This window comes from Coregonus clupeaformis, chromosome 7 (genome assembly GCF_020615455.1).
Source record: "Coregonus clupeaformis isolate EN_2021a chromosome 7, ASM2061545v1, whole genome shotgun sequence".
Lineage (NCBI taxonomy): Eukaryota > Metazoa > Chordata > Actinopteri > Salmoniformes > Salmonidae > Coregonus > Coregonus clupeaformis.
Genome location: NC_059198.1, coordinates 12,762,949 through 12,783,006, shown reverse-complemented (window position 1 = coordinate 12,783,006; position 20,058 = coordinate 12,762,949). Strand labels below are relative to the sequence as shown.

Genomic DNA, 20,058 nt, shown 5'->3' with positions numbered 1-20,058 from the left:
ACACGGCCTGACCGGCTGAGTAGGTTATACATTTTACATTTTAGTCATTTAGCAGACGCTCTTATCCAGAGCGACTTACAGTTATAGGCAGACTATCACATTCGACCAACACCGTAACCCATATAAGCCCATCTATCCCATTTAAAAATGACTAAAGATAGAAACAGATAATTTGGTTCCATTTCAACATATTTATTAGTGAAACCAAAGTGCTGTAACATACACTACCAGCCAAAAGTTTGGACACACCTACTCATTCAAGGGTTTTTCTTTACTTTTACATTGTAGAATAATAGTGAAGACATCAAAACTATGAAATAACACATGGAATCATGTTGTAACCAAAAAAGTGTTAAACAAATCAAAATATATTCAAATAGCCACCCTTTGCCTTGATGACAGCTTTGCACACTCATGAAATTCTCTCAACCAGCTTCATGAGGTAGTCACCTGGAATGCATTTCAATTAACAGGTGTGCCTTCTTAAAAGTTAATTTGAGGAATTTCTTTCCGTCTTAATGCGTTTAAGCCAATCAGTTGTGTTGTGACAAGGTAGGGCGGGGTATACAGAAGATAGCCCTATTTGGTAAAGGACCAAGTCCATATTATGGCAAGAACAGCTCAAATAAGCAAAGAGAAACGACAGTCCATCATTACTTTAAGACATGAAGGTCTGTCAATACGACAAAATTTCAAGAACTTCTTCAAGCGCAGTCGCAAAAACCATCAAGCACTATGATGAAACTGGCTCTCATGAGGACCGCCACAGGAATGGAAGACCCAGAGTTACCTCTGCTGCAGAGGATAAGTTCATTAGAGTTACCAGCCTCAGAAATTGCAGCCCAAATAAATGCTTCACAGAGTTCAAGTCACAGACACACCTCAACATCAACTGTTCAGAGGAGACTGTGTGAATCAGGCCTTCATGGTCGAATTGCTGCAAAGAAACCACTACTAAAGGACACCAATAAGAAGAAGAGACCTGCTTGGGCCAAGAAACACGAGCAATGAACATTAGACTGGTGGAAATGTGTTCTTTGGTCTGAGGTCCCAATTGGAGCTTTTTGGTTCCAACCACCGTCTTTGGGAGATGCGGTTTGGGTGAACAGTTGATCTCTGCATGTGTAGTTCCCACCGTAAAGCATGGAGGAGGTGTTATGGTGTGGGGGTGCTTTGCTTGTGACACTGTCTGATTTATTTAGAATTCAAGGCACACTTAACCAGCAAGGCTACCACAGCATTCTGCAGCGATACGCCATCCCATCTGGTTTGGGCTTAGTGGGACTATAATTTGTTTTTCAACAGGACAATGACCCAACACACCTCCAGGCTGTGTAAGGGCTATTTGACCAAGAAGGAGAGTGATGGAGTGCCGCATCAGATGACCTGGCCTCCACAATCCCCCGACCTCAATCCAATTGAGATGGTTTGGGATGAGTCGGACGGCAGAGTGAAGGAAAATCAGCCAACAAGAGCTTAGCATATGTGGGAACTCCTTCAAGACGGTTGGAAAAGCATTCCAGGTGAAGCTGGTTGAGAGAATGGCAAGAGTGTGCAAAGCTGTCATCAAGGCAAAGGGTGGCTATTTGAAGAATCTCAAATATAAAATATATTTTGATTTGTTTAACACTTTTTTGGTTACTACATGATTCCATGTGTTATTTCATAGTTTTGATGTCTTCACTATTATTCTACAATGTAGAAAATAGTAAAAAATAAAGAAAAAAAAACTTTGAATAAGTAGGTGTTCTAAAACTTTTGACAGGTAGTGTAGAAAATAATAAATATAAATAAAAAACCTTGAATGAGTAGGTGTGTACAAACTTTTGACTGGTACTGTATATAAATTCTATCAAATAGTCTAGTACACACACCAAAACTTTTCAAATGTTCAAATAAAAAGCCTATTGCACAGAAGAATGTGGACAGTCGGTTGCATCACAAATTCAGAACCACTGGACAGCAACATTATAAACTAAAGCACTGATCACTGGGAACGAGATCAGAATGACTGCGAAGGCTTGATCCATAAATTAAATAATGAAATACGTAGCCTAGCCTACAAAACTAAAACAATCAATTTGCTCAAATCAAAAGGCCTGATTAACATGACATCAATAAACACTGCCACTTTCCGAGTCCCTGGTGCAGACACATTCAGAAATCTAAACATGGTTTAGTATTTAGTTTAAATGCTCTGATGAAGGTCAAGAGAACAAGACACATTAATGAGAAAACACAAAGATGTAGCCTACGATGCAATACTCGTGATAATTTTAAGGAGAACAAAAACTACTTAGCCTACATTTGAACACCACTGTAAAAGCGTCGCTATTTGACATCTTCCCAATTAAGTAGCCTAGTTTTGTTGTTTGGCTACTTGAAGAGAACTAGGGACTATCACTCGCAGCCCACCTCTTCCAATGCATTGTGGAAAGTGTGCATCGAATTCTACTTGATGAAAAGCTGAGATAAGTATAACATCCTGGCATTTACATACTATAAAACATGATATTTTTGAATACTGAGAACGGGTCATGATCGATTGCGTTGTTTCCCGCTATTCGTTGATTTCGGTAGCACATCCCCATATCTAATTGATCAGCTGCTGTCAAAGCTGAAATCAGTATGACATCTGGGCATTTAAAGTATACTACATTTTCGAAAGACGCATACTATTAAACGTTCTTTTTTTCACACTCAAAATTGCCTACTATTTAGGGCACAAGTATGGGTATTCTGACACGGCCAGTGTCTGTTCAGTGTGTTGCGACCGATTTGGAACTTTTATGACTCCCCCCTCCTCCCCCCCTTGTGCTCACTTCCCCGAAGCAGCTTTCATATGCTAATAGTTGGGTGATTGTGCAGGCCAGTGGCCTGGAATTCCTCTCCACAAAGAGAGGGGAGAGAGAGAGCCAGGCCAGTGCAAATCACAGACTAGGCGCAGAGTCAGGGGCTGCACAGTCATAGAACCTGATGTGGGCTCACCAACAGAGTGGGGAGGAGTCTCCCCCAATGTTTGTTTGTTTGGAATGTTATCCTAGTTTGTCATGTTGACTAGAATCCCGCCTGGTCTGATGTATTGCTTTCACTTCCCTTTGTTTTTAATTACTCCCTCACATTTTTCTCTCTATCTACTTGCACCAGAGGGCATCATCTTCCCCTCCCTCCACTGAGGGTGTGGTCCTGGGGGTGTATGGGTAGGTAGTGTGAAGAATATCCTCCAGAGAGGTCCAGACAAAGACCCAGCCCATCACACACACACACACACACACACACACACACATCCTCATCCCCCTCTCTCACACACGAGACAGAGAGCAGGTGGGACAATTCTGATACCAGGGCCCCCCCCAGATGCAACGGAAGCTAATTGGGCTCCTCACTGCTGGGCTCCACTATTAATTATTAATCCACCTCCTCTATCAGAGATCAGAGGTTTGACAGAGCAGGGCTGTGACAGGGTGCACTGTGACACACACACACTCCCACAATGCTGTTTAACCCTGCACACTGTGTTAACTAAGGTGAAAGAAGGCATACACGTGCAGATGGACAACAAAAAGGCAAAATGTATCTGTTGTATTTCAATATGTCGTCGGCTGATGAAAAGAGTTGTGTGTCTCCTTGGAACTTTATCTCTTATGAGATATTCCAAGTTTTGGTTTTGCAGTGTGGTCTTGAATATTCAACAAAAGAAGCAGGCCCCCCATACAAACATGGAGCAGCCTAATCCCCATCTAGCAGGAAGGGAGCAGAGCGAGGGAACAGAAAACCTGCACTAGAGAGGATGAAAGGAATCACTCTTTCTATTGAACTCCACTGTACACTGGAACGTTGTCTGGCCGTCCGGCAAAGAAAGAAAGACAAGTTCAAAGCCGGAGTTTGTGACTAATCTTCTTTTAAGTGGCCAACATATTGAAATACCACACAGGGGATATTTGCCTTTTGTAACCACAGATCAACGTTATGTTGTTACGTATTATTCCCTGGTCTTTGAAGAGACTAAGAGGGAGAGTTAGTGGAGTGATAAGATGGGGATGGGGCTCCTCTATCTGCTCCCTTCATGGCCAGGTGCCTGACTGTGAATATTTCATGAAGCCGGTACACAAAGGCCGTTTTCAGAGCCGTAGCCAGCAGCACCACACAGCAAACAGAGGGCTATCAGATCGGCGTGGGACGCAAACAGTTTTCAGCGCAGCTAAAATTAAATTAGCGGACGGGGTGAGAGAGAGCAACCCTGCTGTGTCGCTCCACAAGGGAGAGGGCACAATTTTTGGAACAATAGGTACAGTGTTTGCTTTTACAGTGAGAAGACTGAAGTAGGAAAGGAATAGCCTACAGCAGATCAAGCATGCACACACACACAGTCGTTGCACATAGGGGAAGTACATAACTGTAGTCTGCAGTGCTGCTCCCAAAATAGAAACAGACCTCCCATATAAATACTGCAGAACTCAATGTAACTAACTATGCAGCGCTACGAGCTACAGTCCAGGGCAACAGTCCAGAGGTCACCATGCCAGTGGTTTACTGTTTCCCATGCCACGCTGGAGTAGTGAATAGAGCTATAAATGCGCAAGGTGTCAGGGGTACCGGTAGAGGAGACGGTACAGACAGGAGAGTAAAGCAGGGAGGAGAAAGGGGGTATAAACCATGCCACACTGCATCAAAGCTGCTTTCTCAATGGACTTTAACAGATAACCTTTGCTAAATCATTTAAAGAAGTAACGTCGCAATGCCACATTGTCGACTTCACAGAACATCTAAGGAAGGCGAGAGCTGAGAGAGTTAGGACAGACCTGATTGCTCCAGGCGCAGTACAGGTCACAGAGAGCGCTCCAGTTGTTGTTCATCACACAGTCCAGCACCTTGAGGTGAGCCATGATTTGTTACAGGGGGAACGGGCACTGCAACAGCGCTGCCTGTCAGTGTCAGCTGGGTATCCCCAACACTGCGGTACCCACTGGTACTCTGGCTGTTGCCAATCGTGCTCCGATGTCCTGGCACAGAAGGGGGTAGGGACAGGGTGGACGACACGTTGTCAGGAGGCGGCACAGCGGGTAGCATCCCTATGCCCATCTGTGCGCCCAGCGGGCATTCTGCCAGCTGTGGGCATCCCCTCCAAAGCTCATTAACACTATCTTAATAATACATAGTACTCTGCAGGACCAATGAACACCTAAACACACCACAAAAAAAGACAGGATGCAGGAGATCCTCAGAGACTTTGGTGTCTGTTGCCGTGACAAGAGAGACGTCAATGCTCCTTGGTTATGGTCCAATTCTAAGTTGATGGACAGGAGTTGCCACAGTTACCTAAGAGTGACAGGATTGGGAGCTACACCTGCAGAGTAAGGGGAGGAAGATTCTCCCTCTCTCTCTCCCCCCCCTCTTCTCCTTTTCCTCTCACTCCTTGCAACAGTCTTCCCAGGCTGTGCTGTGCCTCTCGGTGCCGGTGTCTGCAGCCGTGCCAGGCAGTCAGAGGAGCTGTGATAGCTCGCTCCGATCGGAAGGGGTGCTGCGTCAGAGAGGGGCACCAAACCGACCAGGAGGCACAAATCCTCTACCTCCCCCCGCTGCTGACAGTCCCGAAACCAACTCTACTCCAGCAAGACGAGAACAGGTAAGAGTCACTGCAACTGCGCCCACTCACCTATACTGTCAGATATCAAAGTCATTATGAAAGATAGTCAAGTCTTAAGAAGCTGTGTTGTCTTGGGTGAGATGGGGAGGATTCTGCAGTGCATCTGCCTCCACAGCGGAGTCCTGAATGACTCTGCAGTTTGCAGGCAATGCGGGTACTCTCACCGGCTTCCTTCCTTTATATATTTATTTACTAATTTTAGCATAAATCTTCACTTTCTTCGCAGGAGGAAGACTCCCTAGATGAGAGCAAAAGAGAGGAGTGACGCAGCCCCACCCTCGAAACAGACGGGGCACGTCCAAAATTTCTCCCACGGGTAAAAAATAAACATCCCGTCAAACCCGCCTTTTCTTAACAGTCTCTTATCTCAGGATCTCAAAAACAAAGCAATAAAACCCAAGAGACTGGATTAGCTAAAAGAATATGAGAGCACTGGATTACTGAAGGGTGAATATGCAGAGTTGTGTGCTGCTGGAACCCTTGATGTTCTATCATATCCAGAGGGTTATTATTTTGCGACATTAAGAGTTATCACTGAAATCTCTGAAGCTCACATCAGAACCCAAATTACCTAGGCCATGACCAATTACCAGCCTAACAATGCCAGATAATACGTTTGAGGAAAGGGCTATAGGGCCTTCATGCATTTTTAATACTACCTTACTACGCTCACACACATACACACCCACACATACGTACAATAATTAGAGACCCACAGGATGTCAGCTTGCCACTGCTGAAGGGAAATGCTCAATGATCCAATAGCCTGTGTGCATAGGGACAGCTAAAACCAACACACACTAACACTGCCAACCCATACCTCTAGCCCCTCACTAATGCATTGGTGCAGACTTTAGGCCTATGTGAAACAAAGACTAGTCAGCACTCCTGAGCATTCTATCTAGCATGTTTAGGCTAGAATCAGCTTATGAAACCCTAACCCATCTTACTATTGTTAGATATAATTGTGACAATAACTCAATGTGGAATGGATCTAGGTGACAGATGGATAGGTTTGGGGATCAACATATATCAGAGGTGGCTGACGGTGTAGGCAGCAGTACGTTCAGAGGACACTGTGGGTCAGGCTACATACACACTGGTGTCAGGCAGGTCACACTGGCCACACACAATGTCCAGACTGGATGACCCCTCGGGCCCCATCCACCGTCCACGGCACTGCATTAACAAAGTGGGAGGATTCATAGCCATTGCCCCCTATAACCACCACAATCTCTCCCCAGTACACAATCACCTACCCATGCCTGTATTTGGAAACGAGTGCTTTGCTCATGAGCATAACCCTTCTAAATAGCCAATTGGCTTACTGTCAAAATCTGAAATGGGATGTGACCAATGAAAAGCTGTTGTTTTGTCAATGTATTTCATGCAAAAGATCAAAGATTACAAAGGCTGTGGAAGGCATGATGGGGACTAAGCTAATCCAGACAAATCTGTCAGTCAATCTCATACATGCAGCAACGCATAATGTGTCCAAAACATCTAGAAAGAGGAGAGATGAAAAGGGCAAACAACAAAGAATTAGGAAAATACCTCGTGTGGGCCTCGCTCTGCCTATAAATAGCAGCTCAACAACATGCTGTCGTAACATCCTGCTAAACGTGGCTGTGCACTTCCCCCATCCTCCCACTGCCAGGAATAGGCTGGTCCGGAGCACATCACCCCATTCCCCACCAATCCAATCAATCCTGAGTTATGGATCGTGTGGTGCAGATGTGCAGTTCCATCGCTCGTCCCCCAAACACACACAGGCTTACATACACCGAATCAATGCCCAACGCACACGCCCTGTTGCTCAGAACAACACACACAGCATGCGTGTGCCATGGTGGGACAGAGACATGGTAAACAGAGGCATGGTATTTTATCACAGTATAAGCTATACGTACTCCAAATAGCTTAATATATGTGAACTGAACTGTGAACTGACATACAGTGGGATTTGGTGTCAGGTCAACTATTGGTCTTGATTTCTAAGAATTCCTAATACATTGGCCAAAGGATATCATACAAAAACACCAAACATCGGCCTCCGGCATTAGGAGAAGAACAACATTTGCTCTACCGTTCCCTCATTCTGCCGTTCATTCATGAAATCATTCATTCATCGGGGTGCCCTTGCTCATTTCCAGTGCTGACGCCGACAGGAAATAATGTGGTTTCCTGCCAATAACCTCAAAGCCCCTACTAACACCAGAGCTCAAGATATGACCCCGATAACAACCTTACGTAAGCGTTCATTGAAAAACACACAGGAAAAGAAGTGAAAGTGCTTTTGGAAGTACATTTGCCACAGTCAGGAGAAAAGCTTGTATACAGGAAATTACTGGTAGGGAAATGAAACGATGGGCAATTTCTCCCCATTAGTTTTGCGGTCTGAGATCTATGTACATCAAAGGCTAAGATGCCACTGCCAATAATTGAGAGGAATGTGTCTTTATGGGGATGGGTTTGGTATAATAACTGCATGTAGCCTATCAGTGGAAGAGGAGATGGAAGTTGACGCAATCATAAATCAAAAGGAACCATATTTCCAAGGCAATTTCTGTTATGGAGGGACATAACAGTGAAAGAGAGGGAGGGAGGGGAGGGTTGACAGAATGGCTGATCAGGCTCATAGCCGGAGTTGGCAGCCGGTCACCATTTGGCATGACAATGCCCGTCCCTCTGTCCGCACATTCATCCATCTCTACCAACAGTGTTTATCTGTGACTTGATGAAAAAAACTAGAAGGAAACAAATGAAAAAATAAAAAAAGGAGAAACTGAGAAACAGAGAGAGTATGACGGCAATGTAAGGTGGGCGAAGTTGCATCCTTGTACTACATACTACTACATATCAGCCTCAGTGTAGCGTGTCTTGAGATACAGAGCGAGAGAGCGACAGAGAGAGACGCCTTGGGCATATGTAATGGACACCACCTCGGCTTCAATGAGCATTAGGCTGGTGCTGCAGTGTCTGTCTGCCCCCTTTCCCCTCCTCCTCTTCTTTCTACCCCATCCCTTTATCTTCCAGAAGGACGGGGGCATCCAGGCAGAAGAAGCTGTGACAGTGAGCCAGTTGGAGTAAAAAAAAAAAAAAAAAAAGAAGAGGGAAAGAGAAAGAAAAGGGCTGGCCTGTTTTCCACCAGCAAATCCCTCTTCTTCCTGACCCCCTCCCCTCTTCATCCATCCGACCCGCTCTCCAATGGCATAATGGCATTCAGCTCATAGCTAGTTTGAGAGAGAGAGAGATAACATCCAGGAGGGCCATGTCGTGTGGGGATGTCATCCCTCGACCAGAGGAAAAGATGGGGCATGGTCAGTGCGTGGTAGATAACGACAACACATACATACACACCACTGCAAAGTAGCTATGAATGTGACCTTCAGTCCAACGAGGCCACATGTCAGAGCTTCCCTTTGTCTCTTCCAGGGAAAAAAGGGCCAATTGATGGCAGGCTTGATCCAGATAAGGAATGCCCAAAAACACATTGGACACACACACAGACGTGACAATAACAGGCTGAGGGCCTTTTTGTGTTTGCATACCGGGAAAGCCCTTAAAGTGGACACTCCTGGTAAAACCCCAAAGACAGGGTGTGTGTGTTTCTTGTACGGGGGGCATAATGACCTTTCCCTGGGTGGAGTTCAGGTCAGGGGCTTGTGTTGAGGACTTGTTTATATGAAGAAACCTTGACCAAAGTGCACTCAGAGGGCATTGAGCTGCAGACGAGGGAGACGCAGGGCAAAATAGTTTTTCAAATCCGGCTCATTTGCATTTGCAACTTAAGCATTGATAAATGACAAAACATAATGAAAGGAAATACTTACTAAGGATGAGATTAAATCGCAAACAGAAAATGGGACAAAAACAACTTCAGCTCATCGTTACAGTGAGTTCATTATGGCGTAATTGAGACTGGGACTTAACAATGAAAATGTGTCTTCTTTTGACACGAGGAGTGTGGTGTTGGGATAGACTGCGGGAAAGTCTTTCACTTCGAGTTTCCACCCAAACCGGACAGCATTCGCATGGACACCCCACAGTCCACATGGAGAGCACTGACCACAGAACATCAAACTCACTGTTAAAAAGAGCGCTTTCTGGACACTCGCATTCTGGCTTTAAGCAGAATGTCAGGGAGGGAATACGTGAGGAAAGAACATGTTTTTTTCTTCTCCCACTCCAACCCTCCTTTCGTCGTTCCAGGGGGTAAATATAGCGTTGCAGAAAACATGTCGGATAGAGGGCGAGTGAAAGACAAGCGCACCAGGGAAAAAGAGCAGGATTTATGGGGGAAGGAGAGGCTACGTCTAGTGGAAAGAGGAGTGCATGAAAAGCACTCAAAAACACGTCTCTCTCTCTCTCTCTGATCGAGACATGTCGGAAAGAGGAAACACAGATAGCCATCGGGGGGGTACAATGACAACTGGCACTGAACTAGTGCAGGAATGCACACCCCCGCATCAACATGAACATGGTGGAATGGTTTGAACCATCATAGTCAGAGGTAGTTGGTTAGGGAGGGATAGCAACAGACCCCTTCCTCACTTTAACATCCTTTTATAACTGCTCAATACAACAATGTCACAGATTCTGAGCAAACAGCTCAACGGCCATAGTATTATGTGAATGAAAGGGTAGTCAACAGGACCAGAGAGGTCATTTTAAATGTGGATTGAGCATCATGTTTGGGTTAGTGAAGTGTGGTAAGAGGAGGGGATCACCCAGGATGAACCCCAGAGCCAGACACTCACGAGGAGAGAGGCCTCAGCTGGTCATGCTGGACCCAGCCCTGAATACAGGGGGGTTGAGGAGTGGGGTGTGTATGTGGAGTGTTTTTCTCCTAATGACTGGGAGCAGCTGTGCCTAAATTACCCCTGCGTGGCTACCGTCACTTTGCTCACAGCCGGGGAGAGGGGGTTAGGAGAAGACAGGCCTTGAAATCTCCCTCATTAAGGAGATGGGAGTAAATGGGACAGAGAAGCAGCTCCACTACAACCCCCCCACACCCAGCCTCTGTCCTGCCCTGGTTGCCTGGGGCCTGAACTCTCATTAGACCCAGGGGAATGGGATTTCATAAGCAGTGGAGCTTGGGTAAGAGACAAGGGATGGAAGTGTGTGTGTTAGCAGGTACAGAGTAGCACCTGCCCAGTTCCCACGTCAGGCCGCAGGTGCTGATTATTGCTCACAAAGGGAGCTTCAGGCATAAAGAGCACAGTGCTGACACACATGGCTACATCTTTGCATTTCCATCTACCTCCATGTTTGAAAGGAGACATTTTGAAATAAGAGGGGCATTTGTTCTTCAGATCCTACATTAACCTCTGGAGGACCTCCCCTTTCACCGCTGTCATTTTTCAAATAGTGGACTGGGACATAGGCCTTTGTGCAGAGCAGTCCTGCAATGTCATCTGTGGGGTCTTTAGCTGCCCTCAGCTGCAATTGTGGACATTTATCATCCAAAAACTTTACAGAAAAAAAGTATATTGAAGTTTGAGATGGGCAATTCCATGGAATCACATTCAAATGTATACCAAACAAAAACTATTTATTTCAAAGTTTAACAAACAATAGAACTCTATGCACAAGGACTACTTGTAACAATTTCCACTAAACATTTTACAAAAACACATTTACAGGAAGAACTGTGCAGATACAAAGTTTGGTAACATAATAAAACTGTGGGAGATTTTACCGTAATTCTGTTAGCAAACTTTGCATCTGCACAGTTTTCCAGTAAATGTTTTTTTTTTTTTACTATGTAAATTGTTCAAAGTAGTCATTTTGCATAGAGTTGTATGGTTTGTTAAACTTGGTTTTTGTTTGGCATACATTTTAAAGCGAAAAATCTGAGTCTTAGCGTAATTCTGTTACCGTGGTATCACCCAGCAGCACAGCGTAAAAGTAAGGCACAGACAAGTGAAACAGCAACGAAATCGGGAAAAAGTGGGACTGTGAGTATCTGTTTGCTCGCAGTAGTAAGTACCGGGAAAGATGGGGAAAGGGAGAAATAAGAGGGGACATTGTACTAAAACATGATAGATGCATTATTTATGTGTCTGCTGAAGGATTCAGAATCACCTGCTGTGAAACTGTGGTTATAGTTTAATTTAGTGAAGAGGAAATCTTTAGGTGGCTTGAGAGGTACTAGTCTGGAACAACTGCTGGGAGTAAAACCAAACCGCAACGCTACTTCACAGATTTACATCCATGCCTGGCTATAAAGTAATAGCCTACCAGAATATGAAACCAAGTATGCTGTCATTTTTGGGTGTCATTCCACCTCCATGCTTTCTTCCTACTGTATTATAGGGCTTTATGTCTGCTTCGAGCTTAGATTTCTGCACTGCTTCGAACTCGGACCTCAGACAACTTCCGACCGCCAACGATCACACATGCACACCTCAGTCTCCCTTTCCATGCCCCCTCCCTCCCTCCAACACTCCCCTGCCATCTACCCCTTGCCTGCCCTGCTCCCAAAGATTTGACATCCCATACAGTACACACTCCTGCACTGGGTAAAAGGATTACGCTGTAGTGGTTTTGCCATTTCTGATGATGGGTTAATCCAAAACATGCCGCTGCTATACTGTTATGAAATGCATCCAGCCAGCCAGCCAGCCTCTGATGATGATGATGTAACTGTGGATGCCACCGTGCGTGTGGGGGCTTGGGATGAGGTTAGAGATGTGTTCTAGAATGTTGTGTCATTTATCTGAGCTTGGCATGGGGCTGGCCAGAAAATGGACAGTAAGATTATTATATTTGGATGCTGTTTGCACTCAGAAAGTGGTTATAAAAAAGAGAAGCGAACTCTGTCACCTCACACGCTGGCAGATGTGAATGCCATTGCGTTGCTCTGCAACACTTAAGTCACTCAGTGGGAGTTTGTACATAGACACTTTGCCCCAGGATCCACAGCAGCGCAACATGTCATGGGTTTATGAAAGTGAAGATCATTGAGACTTTTTAAAAGCATTCAGCAAGTGTTGGTGACGGTCAGCATCAAGTGTACCCAGTAGCCTGAAATAACAGATGTCATGAGCCAACACACACACCACCTTGTATTACAGACATAGGCCTACTGATGTACAGGTAACTGCCAAAATAATGGAAACACTTGAGTAAATGAGGGATACAAAGTATGTTGAAAGCAGGCCCTTCCACACAGGTGTGGATCCTGAGTTAATTAATTAAGCAATCCCATGTATAAAAGGGTCATGTATAAAAATGCTAGGCAGGACATTATTTTGGCTACCATGGCTATGCCCCTATAGGATGACAATGCCCCCATCCACACAAGAGTGGTCACTGAATGGTTTGATGAGAATGAAAATGATGTAAACCATATGCCATGGCCATCTCAGTCACCAGATCTCAACCCAATTGAACACTTATGGGAAATTCTGGAGCAGCGCCCAAGACAGTGTTTTACACCACCATCAACAAAACACCAAATGATGGAATTTCTTGTGGAAGAATTGAGTTCCAGATACTTGTAGAATCTATGCCAAGGTGCATTGAAGCTGTTCTGGCTCGTGGTGGCCCAACACCCTATTAAGACACTTTATGTTGGTGTTAGCTTTATTTTGGCAGTTACCTGTACATTGCTAACAACAAGCATGGCATCAAGTCCTCTACGCATCACAATCCAATTGTGTGGGTTACAAAACAATGAAAGCATTACAAGTCTGACCTATATTAGTCATTGGGTTTGAGGTAAATGCAATAGTCTCAAATGTATTGCTGTACCAACAGGTGGTGTGCATTGTGCTTGTTTCCAGCATAATTGTCAATCCCTAGTGAGCGTGAACCACCTTACAAACACTGTGTAGCAAGTAACACAGTGCCAGTGTTGCTAAAAAGGATCACACTTAAATGATGCCATCAAGAGTAGAGAATCTCCATTGAATTGGTTCAGGAACTCGAATCAAAGGCTGACGTGGGCAAATTCCCTTCAGGTACCCATGTTGATTGACGCCCCAGTGATAGACAGCTGTTCTCTCTAGACTACATTGGTGATTAAAATGCATTCCTAGGATTTGTGTCTATGCAAATGTAACAAGCACAATATTACACACCATTTTACAGCTGTTGGGCTGCAATCTAGAGTCTGTGGGGTTTTGTCACATTCTCTGCCTTACTACACCTAAAATGTGGGAAAAGTCTTACCTCACAACTTGGAGATACGTCTCTGTGTTTATTCTCTTCATCGTCTTGCGGTGAATCAGTCCAACGTGTCGCCATTATTTCATTTCAAACCACCAAGGCAAAAGTCCTTTGGAGCCCACATTGAGAAAGGGGGAGAGATCCAAAACAAAGTGATAGGCTACTCCGTCCAGCCACAGTGAAAGCAGAAAGGGTTTTAATCCACACCACAGTCCTCCCTCTTCATTTTCGTCAATTGTAAAACTCTACATGGAATAAACACAGTAGAAAGTTAAAAGATGACGTAATGAATACATGCACCCTATCCTTGACTCGCCCCGAGCTTGGAGAAAGGACACCTTCCCAGTAGGCCATATGAATGACTGGGTCTTGTGCTTCTTGGTCTCAGCAAAAAAAAAGTTTATTAGGCTACATTGACATAAATGTTTACACACTGGTGGGGTAACCATGGGCCTTCAAATATACTCTGTCACATTGTAAACTTTAGTTCATACAACTTCGTTTATGGAAGCAGGCTATTATGCAACGAAAGACCAACACCATAACACATTCAATAGAGGCCATCTCTAGACAAATGTAATTGTTCTTGAATTCCACATTAAGTTGCCCATCAGCCCAGGATCCAATTGTGTTGAGTGAACTTCGGCAGGAGAGGGCTACTTGTACTGTATAACACTACTACTGCTTGTAAATAATGAACTGTATTATCATATTCCTGCATGGTCCGATCTCAGTTGCCATGAGCTGCACTGAAGTGCGTTGTTGTCATTGTGTTATCCACTAGTTTGACCTAAATCGAGATACGGACCGCAGTCGACAGCTGGGTTGCATGCCTTTTTATATGTGCATTAACGACCAAGTAGTTTAGTGTTGTTGTTTTTTACTTTGTTGCAATGCTTGACCGATAGGCCAATGCCAAATGGTGAGGTGTAGATAAGCATAATAAAATGTATATTAATCAAAATATAATTCTGTTTAGAGACACGAATGGATTGCATACGTACAGTATAGTAGCCTAAGATTGACGCTCCAGAGGTTGCTAATGAAAGCACGAGCAAATATCAGCCATCATGCGCCCAAAGCCACACAACGAACTACCACAGAGAACGTTCAATGGAACTATAGTTTACAGTTTTCGCAAAATAGCCTAATAATTCGCTCCAGTTCTCAATTGAAACGGTCTCGGCGAATGTGTTTCCAAAAACAACAACATTGTATCACAACACAACATTATATCAAACAAACAGCAACTGAAGCTGTCGGTAAGGGCAGTGCATCTGCATGAGCAACCTACCTGTTACAAATTCATGGAAAACTCCGTAACACAAAATGATACATTGTCCTCGTTTTAGAAGAAGAAAAATGACTGTTGTTCATAGAAGTATTTCAAAAGCCATAGGTAATGTGTCAAATGCAAGCGTGTTCGCTGACTACCATTAACGTTACCAAAGACCACAACAAGCGGGCTATTTTTTTTGAGTACCACTGGATAGCTACCTGTTAGGAAACCCACGATGAAAACCAAGGTAAACGCCCATTACAATACATTTACTCTTTTGACCATGCGATACATTTCACAGAGTTGTGTTTCATTAAAATTCATAAAATCCTAGAGGGTTCTTCAACCACATTTTACAACAGAATTGAAACAAAAAGTAATTCGTCGTATTCCTATATGATCCCTGTTGGCGGCGCGCGACAGAATAGCTTGAAGGATGGACGAAGCTATGATTCTCTAGAAACACCGCCCCTCTGCTACCCTCCGGTCTATTATCCAATCACATTCAACGTTTAAATTCGTGTTTTTAAACCCAGCCAACTGGACAGGTTCTTACATAAGATGTCCAGGAATATTAGTGGTCACTTCAGCGACACATAACTAAGCGTTCGATCAGGGTGATTTTTATTTATTTACATGTCAATCAAGTGCCTTTTTACAGGATCATTGACGCAAAGGCTTTGACCTATAGGCCTAATTGAACAATCTTAAGGTCATTTGGTGAGCTGTGGAAGCCAGCTAAAAACGTTGGTGTGTGTGTGTGTGATGGGCATAGCTGAGCTGGAATTCCTGTTCTCCTCTGGCTCTTTGACAAATAGCTTCCTGCATAGTCTGTAAAGAGCAACACAATACATATTATCTAGAGAACCTCTTTCCCTGTTCATATTGTGCTAAGCTATCAGAACCTTTTTGTATAGGCCTATTTCCACGTCACAGCGTATTTTCCTTGGCATGTCATAGATAGTATTAGCTCTTTGAGCAAGATCCATACATTGTTTTCTATACTCAGCTATTCTAAATATTCCAGTATGATGTGAGATACCAAAACACGCAGTGATAGATGTTTTTCAACAGAAGTCATGTACGTAGGATTACGTAGTAGGGGCCACATTCACACATTTCCCCCTCCTTCAGTTCTTGAATGGTTCCAAAGTGTTCCTTGAGTTGTAAAATGCCACTTACCATTCACTGGCTGGATCCCTAACTGTATTATTGTGACATGTAGGGCATGGCGGACACATGGGACTCCATAGTGCATGAAAAAGGCTCCACAGCTGATCCAGGCAAAGACAAAGGGGGATAGTGTTCTGTTTGCAGGCCACTCCAACAGAACAATAGAAGTGGGACAATAGGAGGACTCTTTTGACCCATTCTGTGTTGAGGGCTCCCTAGCTTCAGAGAAAATCCATTGTTTAAAGAGCCGCTGCACCCTCAACCACACAGTGCAGGCTTGAGCTTTATTTATGAGGGGTTTGCATACTATGGTAGCAAAAAAATATTAGTTTGTATGCTGTTTACTAATACACAATATGTATGGGACATTCATGATAGGCTTAGCAATATGAAATAGTATCACAGAGTTATACTGTGGGCATAGCAGCTTTACTTACTGCAGCCAAATTGATTTACAGCAACATTTTGTAGACTGAGCAATTGCTATGACTACTGAAGAAACACTGGTGCTTTTCCCTCACAAACAACAAATGGCATTCCATTTCTAAATTTGTTAAATGGAATGACATTTGACTGCTATAAAATGTTGAGTTACAAGGCAGCAATAAAAGTGTAGTGCTGAAATTTACCATCTCACAAAGTAAATGCAAACTGTGATGTTTTCTAGGGCACGCTTCCAAAGAACACTTAGCATTACCTGAATTAGTATAGCTTCATGGCTTCCTATTATCCCGTTAAAGGTTGAAACAGAATCAGGTGCTGAAGTCAGGCTTGTATATAACCCTAATTTCTACCCAAAGAAGAGGGATATGAGGAGGTACATGATACATATAATCTTGAAATGAATAACTCCTGTCAGAGAAAGTTTTATTCTTGGAGACATGCGTTTAGACAGCCTATCAAAACAGTATTAGCCCATGAAGCTTACAGTTCTTCCTTATCCCGCACACTCCATAATGTGTGGTGGCTAAACACTGTTTTATTGAGTTTGTTCATCAATGAATAAGTAAAAGGCTTTAGGTAGGTGATAGCAACACTGCTACAAGTATTGGAAGAGCCGATGTAAAGGTTGCACAAGGAGAGTTGGAGCTGACCCACTGGGCACAAACTGGTTGAATCAACCTTGTTTCCACGTCATTTCAACAAAACAATCCAATGTGATGACGTTGAATCAACGTGTAAAACTGATTGGATTTGCCAAAAGTCATCAACATAAAGGAATTTCAGGATAAAAAAAACCTAACTTTGACCCTAAATCCAAAGAATTCAATGGATTTTACCCTTTGAATTAACATTAGTTGACAACTCGATCAAACATAAACCAAAACTAGACATTGAAATGACGTCTGTGACCACTGGGGAGTTGCACAATTGAATGAAACCCAACAGGAACCAATCGATGAAGCCCCCTGGCTACCTCTATTTAGAGCACAATGTACAGTAAACAAAGTACAATCACAGTGTGTGTGTCAATCAATGTACATTTACAGTGTTTATCTGTCTGTCAAAGTGTAACATTTTAAAGGTAGAGTGGACCAGCTGGTTTAAAGCCTACGACTCAGCTAGAAAGAAGTGAGGCATGGCTTTATGGGGAGGCAACAAAAAAGAGTTGTGTCATTTAGCAGACACTCTTATCCAGAGCAACTTACAGGAGCAATTAGGGTTAAGTGCTTTACTGAATCAACATATTTTTCACCTAGTCGGCTCAGGGATTCGAACTAGCAACCTTTCAGTTACTTAACCGACACTCTTAAACGCTAGGCTACCTGCCACCCTAGGCTAAACTTGACTTTGACACTGAGGTGGTCTTACCTCTCAAAAGGAAGAACAAAGAAACAATAAGCTAGGGAGTAAACAAGTTCTATCTGTTGGCCAGGTAATTTGAAATCAAATCCATGCCGCTCTGTTTAAACGCTGACTCGGAGGCTTCGTATGTCAAGCGCATACATGTGTGGCCATTCACAGGACCCATTTTGCTCCCTTTGTACTCTCCCAGTCTACCTGTAGCCTGCTTTCTCTGCACGGCCCTGTCCTCTGTTTCCTCAGCGGAGCACTACAAAGCCCCAGCATGAGAACCCTGGCCGCCTCTTTGTTCCCTCTCCCTCTTACCGGATCCCGCTCCAAGGTGACAGACAATGCCTTGCAGGTTCTCAGGGTGGCGTGGGGGACATTTAGCGCAGGGGGTAAGTTAACCGACGTCCCCAAGTGCTGATGTTCGATAAGGGACATAGAGTCACAGCACAATGGTGGCCATTGATCCTTCTATATGACACATACACAGGCGAGCCAAAATGCCCTGTAGTTCAGTGGAAGGGTGGCCTCCTACTAATCCCAACCTAAGAGAATTGGGATAACTGATACTCTTAGTGAAAGAGGAGTGTTTATCAGGCTGGAGTTCAGTTTGTATTTCAGGACCCACTCAAAGCCTGTGTTTCACAGATGTATAGTGGAAAAAAGCTAAAAAGGGGATGTGGATGTATAGGTGGGTCTTCTGAGTGTGTAAGCCAATCTCACCACCACACAACCTGCCACCTGGATTCTTAACAGTCTTCTCCACCTCCCTCTTTCTATCTTTCTTCTCTGTTTCCAGGCTTGTTAATCAGGTCACCCATCCAGGAGAGGGCCATTGACTGCAGGTGATCCATTACGTTTTACCCGGCATAACCTTGTTTCAGTCAAGTGCTGAAAACTTTCCCAGCAGATGCCACATTGTCAGATGGCACACATTTTTCAACAGAGTGTGTTTGAAAGTACAGGCCTACAGCATTCACAATGCTCACAGAACTCAGTAGTTGTACTGTATGTCAACAATCCTACCACAGACTATGGTGGTCTGCAAATGGAGAATTACAAAAGAGATCGAAGGGGACGGGGTTAAAGGGTGAAGTCAATGATTCCTGAAATACCTGAGAGAAGTAACGTGATGGTCAGTGAAAGGAGAGGTCACCGACAGCCTGTATGGTCTCTCATTCTTTCAGTTGGAGGCCCATCATGCTGTGGTAATGACAGAGCAGCTGAGTGCCTGGAATTCTTCTACATTAAGCCAATGTTTTTCTTAGATGTGTGTGTGTGTGTGTGTGTGTGGCGGTCAGGCGGGGGGGGGGGGTCATTGGAGGTCTGTGTGTGGGGGTCACGTTCGTATGTTTATGTGGTGTCTGTTTAGTTTTTCAAGTGATTAAGAGGCAAGTGTGCATGGCCACATGACATGTCTCCCCAAGTGCACGCTGTGTGAAGTGAAGCATGTTGGGAAGCGTAGTCCAGTGACATGCACAATTTACTTTTAGTCACCCAGAGGCAAATACACATCCCAGGAGAATATGGGGAGCCTTGTAAAACCAACACCACGGGTGGAGCACAGATTTCCTTTGAACATCTTGTACTCTATGCGTTAGTTGGGAGATTAAAAGCATCCAACAGAAAAGCCTAAAGATATGAGGAACAGCCTTATTACTGTAAACAACCTTCCAAATATATAATTTCCCACAATGCAACAGTGTAAGACAGGTCACAACCTCACAATTGTAAAAAAATAACATTAATTAATTAATTAATATGCCATTTAGCAGACGCTTTTATCCAAAGCGACTTACAGTCATGAGTGCATACATTTTTGTGTATGGGTGGTCCCGGGGATCGAACCCACTACCTTGGCGTTACAAGCGCCGTGCTCTACCAGCTGAGCTACAGAGGACCACAATATGATGAATGTATGAACCGAATAGCCAAACACACAACTAAGCAAATAAATGAGTGGACTAATAAATAACTAAATGGCTCAGAACAG

The 20,058-nt window shown here is 44.0% G+C and overlaps 1 protein-coding gene across 2 annotated transcripts in view; it reads right to left on the bottom strand.

Moving 5' to 3' along the window:
- LOC121569373 (rho GTPase-activating protein 21) overlaps positions 1–15,530 on the bottom strand; it is a 109,886-nt gene extending 94,356 nt beyond the window's left edge. Inside the window, exons 1-2 of one of the 2 annotated variants that reach the window (XM_041880269.2) lie at positions 15,117–15,530; positions 13,826–14,067 (exon numbers count right to left, since the gene is read on the bottom strand). In XM_041880269.2, the coding sequence (XP_041736203.2) occupies positions 13,826–13,900 (75 nt within the window). In that variant the 5' untranslated portion in view covers positions 13,901–14,067; positions 15,117–15,530. Of the gene's footprint in view, positions 1–4,802; positions 4,978–13,825; positions 14,068–15,116 lie in introns of those variants that run through there. The other variant, XM_041880268.2, reaches the window with a different exon arrangement.
- Between the last annotated feature and the right edge of the window lie 4,528 nt (positions 15,531–20,058).